This window comes from Triticum dicoccoides, chromosome 1B, assembly GCF_002162155.2.
Source record: "Triticum dicoccoides isolate Atlit2015 ecotype Zavitan chromosome 1B, WEW_v2.0, whole genome shotgun sequence".
NCBI classification, from domain to species: domain Eukaryota; kingdom Viridiplantae; phylum Streptophyta; class Magnoliopsida; order Poales; family Poaceae; genus Triticum; species Triticum dicoccoides.
Window position 1 is genome coordinate 695952367 of NC_041381.1, and position 4746 is coordinate 695957112.

At 49.3% G+C, this 4746-nt stretch overlaps 1 protein-coding gene across 1 annotated transcript; it reads right to left on the minus strand.

Moving 5' to 3' along the window:
* Positions 1-378: 378 nt before the first annotated feature.
* LOC119349786 lies at positions 379-4371 on the minus strand. The gene is made up of 9 exons (XM_037617873.1): positions 4005-4371; positions 2652-2766; positions 2454-2560; positions 1971-2096; positions 1736-1856; positions 1543-1627; positions 1325-1438; positions 1193-1232; positions 379-941 (listed from the first exon to the last, which is right to left on the minus strand). The coding sequence occupies exons 1-9, from the start codon at positions 4206-4208 to the stop codon at positions 789-791; spliced, it is 1065 nt and encodes a 354-aa protein (XP_037473770.1). The 5' UTR covers positions 4209-4371; the 3' UTR covers positions 379-788.
* Positions 4372-4746: the final 375 nt, after the last annotated feature.

Here is a 4746-nt window from a genome sequence, read left to right on the forward strand (position 1 = left end):
TCGGTTTGCTGGCTGATCTATCACTGATATCACCCTTCGTCATCGGGCCCAACGATGAATAGATTTCCAGCGGAAGAAGCTGTACATGCGTGTGGAATTTTTTGAGTTCGAACGAAACACGAATCCAGATTTATGAAATTCCCAACTGACAACTTTGATTGCTAACATACTACATCTGTTTGGATTGATGGGCTCAATTTGGCTGCTCCGCAAGACTAGTGCTAGGCTGCTACTTCATCTCAAGAAAACGGTACTAATAGTCTCTGTTTCGACTCCCTTAACGTATTGCAACTTGGTGGTTGGCCGTGGATCAAGCAAGCATACACAGTGGAGAATTCTACCCGTGATGATACGGAACCATACAAACTACACCAAATACAAACTACACCAAATAAACATTTTATCATACAGGGAACTAAACCATTATAAGGCAAAAGTACTCGGCCCAAATCAGGGACTTCGGTGTCAACGCACCGTGATTCGAGTTCAAGCCACTCCAAGGCACCTTCCGAAAGGTCGGCACCGCACAGTAGAGGTACTGAGGTCAGGTGCATCCACCTGCCGAAGTCGACCAACCATCTCATTGTCAAGCCTACCACTCCAACATGGGAATAAAGCACACAACCACGTACACGTCGTGTTTCGAGTCCCGACTCTCGATCAAGCGTAATAGTTTGAAATCGCCGGGGAAGGTCGATGCTAGTTAGTAGTAGTAGTAGATATATGTTTTTCTCCTCTCCGCCACAGCCCACAGGCCTCGCATGCAAGATTCCTCCGTGTCCCGCTCGCTACCTGAGCCACCACCGCTGGACCATGGAGATGGGTGTCTGGAGGAACGGGGCGTAGCGGTCGATGTATGGGTTGACGGTCCGCCCGATCTTGGCCCACGCGCTCTGGTGGTAGCTGGATGTCACGGGCGCGCGGTACATCATCTTCAGCACCTGAATAATCACAGACCAGTAAGTGACGATGCAGTGGAAAGGCAACTATCAGCATAACAAAGTTGCAGCTGCTGAAGGAAGTGCTGCTAGCTGAAGATTGATGATTGCAGGTGTACACTCAACTATGGCTTGATAACATGCCGCAAAACACATCAAATTGTGCCTCACCTTATTTATTCCCCAGCTATGTACTGAATGCATGGAAGCAGTGAGAACATATATAAAGATCAGATGTGCAGAAGATGACTTACGTTCCAGTACATGAATGTCTGGATGAAGTTGCGCCTCCACCTGCAAGACAACAAGGTGTTGTAAGTCATAAGATGCACTAAATAAGATGAAATAAAGTCTCCATGATTCCGACGAAAGTCAGAGCAACATACGAGAACAGTGATATGATCAGAAGGAACCCCAAGGCAAGTTCGGCATTTGAGCTAAGGAGGCTGAGCGTGGTGTTGTTTGTCTCCACCCAAAGGCAAGGCTCTTCCAAGTATCCCCTAAACGAGATAACAGAAAGACGATGTTAGCCACAGGGCAGTGGAGACTGGTTGCGCAGCAAACTACACAAATGAAATTCAGAGATAATTTGACAGATAACTACCTGTAGAAAGATGAGCGAGAAAAGTTACGCCTTAGGAATCTGGCAACATGATCAAGGGCCCAGCAGAACACAGGTAGCGCAGCAACTGTGAAATAAAAAAGGCAACATGATCGGAACTTGTAAACATACATGTGAAAGTTTCGGTAAACAGATATCAGAATCATGAACTTGCAAGAGAAAAGCTGTATATTACTCTTTAAGTGCAGCTGAGATGTGACGAGCAACAAAGAGAACATTAAATGGATAAAATCCTTGGCTCCAAGTACTGACTGCAACCAACCCTGAATTGCAGCCATGTTCAATTCTCTTGGTTTCTTCATGCACAACAGAAACAAAAAAAGGTGAATTAGATCAACAGGGTCATCAGGGAAAGAAACACAGAAAAAATAGGATGGACCATTCAAGGTTCAGGTAGGAAGGTATTTTACCCCATAAGTACTGTATAAAGAATATCCTGAGGAGAGGACTGTTCCCAGCAATGAAAGCTTGCAAGCTCTGTCTGCAAGATGTTTTGGCAAGATCGGAAGCATTCCCAGACCAGCAACAACCAGTACCTGATCAGGAAAAGTTTGAGCATGTCAGGCTCAACTACAATGAACCAACAAGCAAGAGATAAAGGTAAGAACAAGGGTAACATGCGCAAGTTATGTAACGAAACCATTGGTATAGCATTTATATATAAGAGATGATTTTCCAATGTAGAACGAAGGTATTGATAAGGAGAAGACTAAAAAGAGAGATGCCATGTCAGGTTGTCCGCAAGGATCACCGTAATTGTAGGAGCAAACTAGGCTGTCCACAAGGTCTGCCGTAAGTGTAGGAGCAACCAGAACCAATGAATTTGCGCCTTTCAGCAAATATTACACAATTACGCATTCATACTGTGAAGAGAAAGGTGGCTTCTTCCTTACCCAGGCATTTACGGAGAAATGTATAGTCTTTGCATCGAAACGTAAAGGGTTTGCAGCCCCTGCTTGTGGTGCTGCTGGTGGCGGGGCAGCTGATCTGGTACTAGAACCTACACATGATATGTATGAACTCAGTTGTCAAACACAGTCTTTGAAACCGTTGGATCTTATATGGCTAGTAAAAGTGCAGTATAATTTTACCTGAATTGCGAGCCCTGACACTCTCAGTGGATGCTGAAGGTGAAGACCTTATGTCTGGCCTGCTCGGCTGAGTGGAACCAGTGGTTGACATAGGCTCGACCACCAAATCACGATCCTATCAAGTCAAGAAAGCAAACCAAACAGATTTAGACATTATCATGATTTGAAAGATATGACTCATATCGGTAATTAAATAATCAACCAAATTCAAGTGGCAAATTTCCTAAACTTTTTGACATGGAGTAACGCTAACTCCCCCCGCACAGTGGAAGAAAAACTTCCATCTACTTAGCAGATGGTTTATTTGAGCAATTTAACTAAGGTTTCCGTGCTGACGAAATAATACAGGTTGGAGCAAGCTTGAGCTCAAGATGCAGCGACAGAGAGCGCCAGAGGGTTGTGACATCAAGTTACAGCAGCTCCATCTCATTAATCAGATAGTAAGTAGCAGATGGAAACACCGCTTTCAAACTTATGACAGGGAAGCCTTAGCAATCCCCAACCCACAAATCATGATCTTATATTAAGTAAAGAAAGCAAACCAACCAGCTTTAGATATCACCATCCTTTGCAGGATATGATTCAAACCCACAGGGGGGATTCAGAAATGGCCAGATTGAAGTGGACAACTGTGTTTGCCATTTTGTAGACTCTGCCACGTCCGAAATGGAGTCAAAAACCGTAACCCCGCAGAGAGGCAGCAAGAAGGAAATGTATATATCTACCAAACAGCTGGTTTGTTCAAGTGAACAAGCTTATCTGGAGCTGAGGCTCGAGATGCAGTAAAAAGGAAATGTATATATTTACCAAACAGCTGGTTTGTTCAAGCGAACAAGCGTATCTGGAGCTGAGGCTCGAGATGCAGTAACCGGTCGATCGGGAGAGCACCAGAGGATTCTATTGTAGCAACAAGCAACAGCTGACCTCCCCTTAGCTAATCAACTATTGTAGCAACAAGCAACAGCTGACCAAGTGCCATTTTCCTAAAACAAGCAACGCCTGCAGATCGCAATTGAATACAGCCTGCGACCTGCCGGGAGTACTCCAATTCAGCTACCACAAATCAGCACCAAAGCGAGCAGCCGGATCTCGAGATGCAGCAAAAGGAGCTGCAGCATCCCCCTCCCTCTAGCTAATCTCAGCTGCTACCGAGTAGCAGTTGAAGACGTCAAAACGAGCAGCAGGAACAGATCGCCACCAACAACTGAGCAGGCGGCCGACCGCGAAGCACCCCGACTAGGCCGCCGTGATTCAGCGAGCCGCGGCACAGAGGGGCGGCGGCAGATTCGGGCTGCTACTAGCTAGGCCTAGGCGCCAACCAATCGGAGCGAGGGGGGAGATGGAGATACTGACGATGAAGCGCTGGTAGAACTTGCGGCGGAAGTGGGCGAGGACGTCGGGACGGGCGGCGAGGTGCGGCGGCACGAGGACGTTGGACCAGTAGTCGGCCCAGCGCGGGTCGGCCTCGTAGTCGTAGGCCGCCGCCGCCGCCCGCTTGGCCTCCTGCTCCGCCGCGGCCGCCGCCGCCGCCTCCGGGCCCGCGTCCCCGCCCCCCATCTCGGCGGCGCTGCTGGTGCTGGTGGAGTCTTCGGCGACGACTTTGGGAGACTTGGATGGAGAGCGGTGGTTGAGTTCCGGTGGAATTTCAGGAGGAGGAGATTTGCTTGGTTCGGTGACGCGACCGCCGCATCGGAGGACTCGACACGACTTTCTTTCCCCTTGGCTCTTTGGCGGGCCCGCGGAGGGAATCGATCTCGTTGGGCCTGCCGGGGAAAATATCCAGTGATACGGACTCATACGGCCTGCCGATGCTCCTCCGCGGGAATCTGGGCCGTTCAGCTGAGGGGGTCTGTCTGTTGTCCTGAGGGGGTCTCCAACGCACCGGTTTGCCGCGCGGAATCAATGGCAAGGCTGACGGCGGCAGCCTTGCCATTGATTTCTCACGGACGGCGCATCACGGAACGGTGCGCCGACGCCTCCCCTCCCTCGGACGCGTACACACGGACGCGGCGCGGCTATATGGGCTCGCTCGTCTCTGATGAGCGCTACCTCTCCCGAGCGCCGCCGCCGAGCCCTCCCCAGCCCTCCCTTTCCC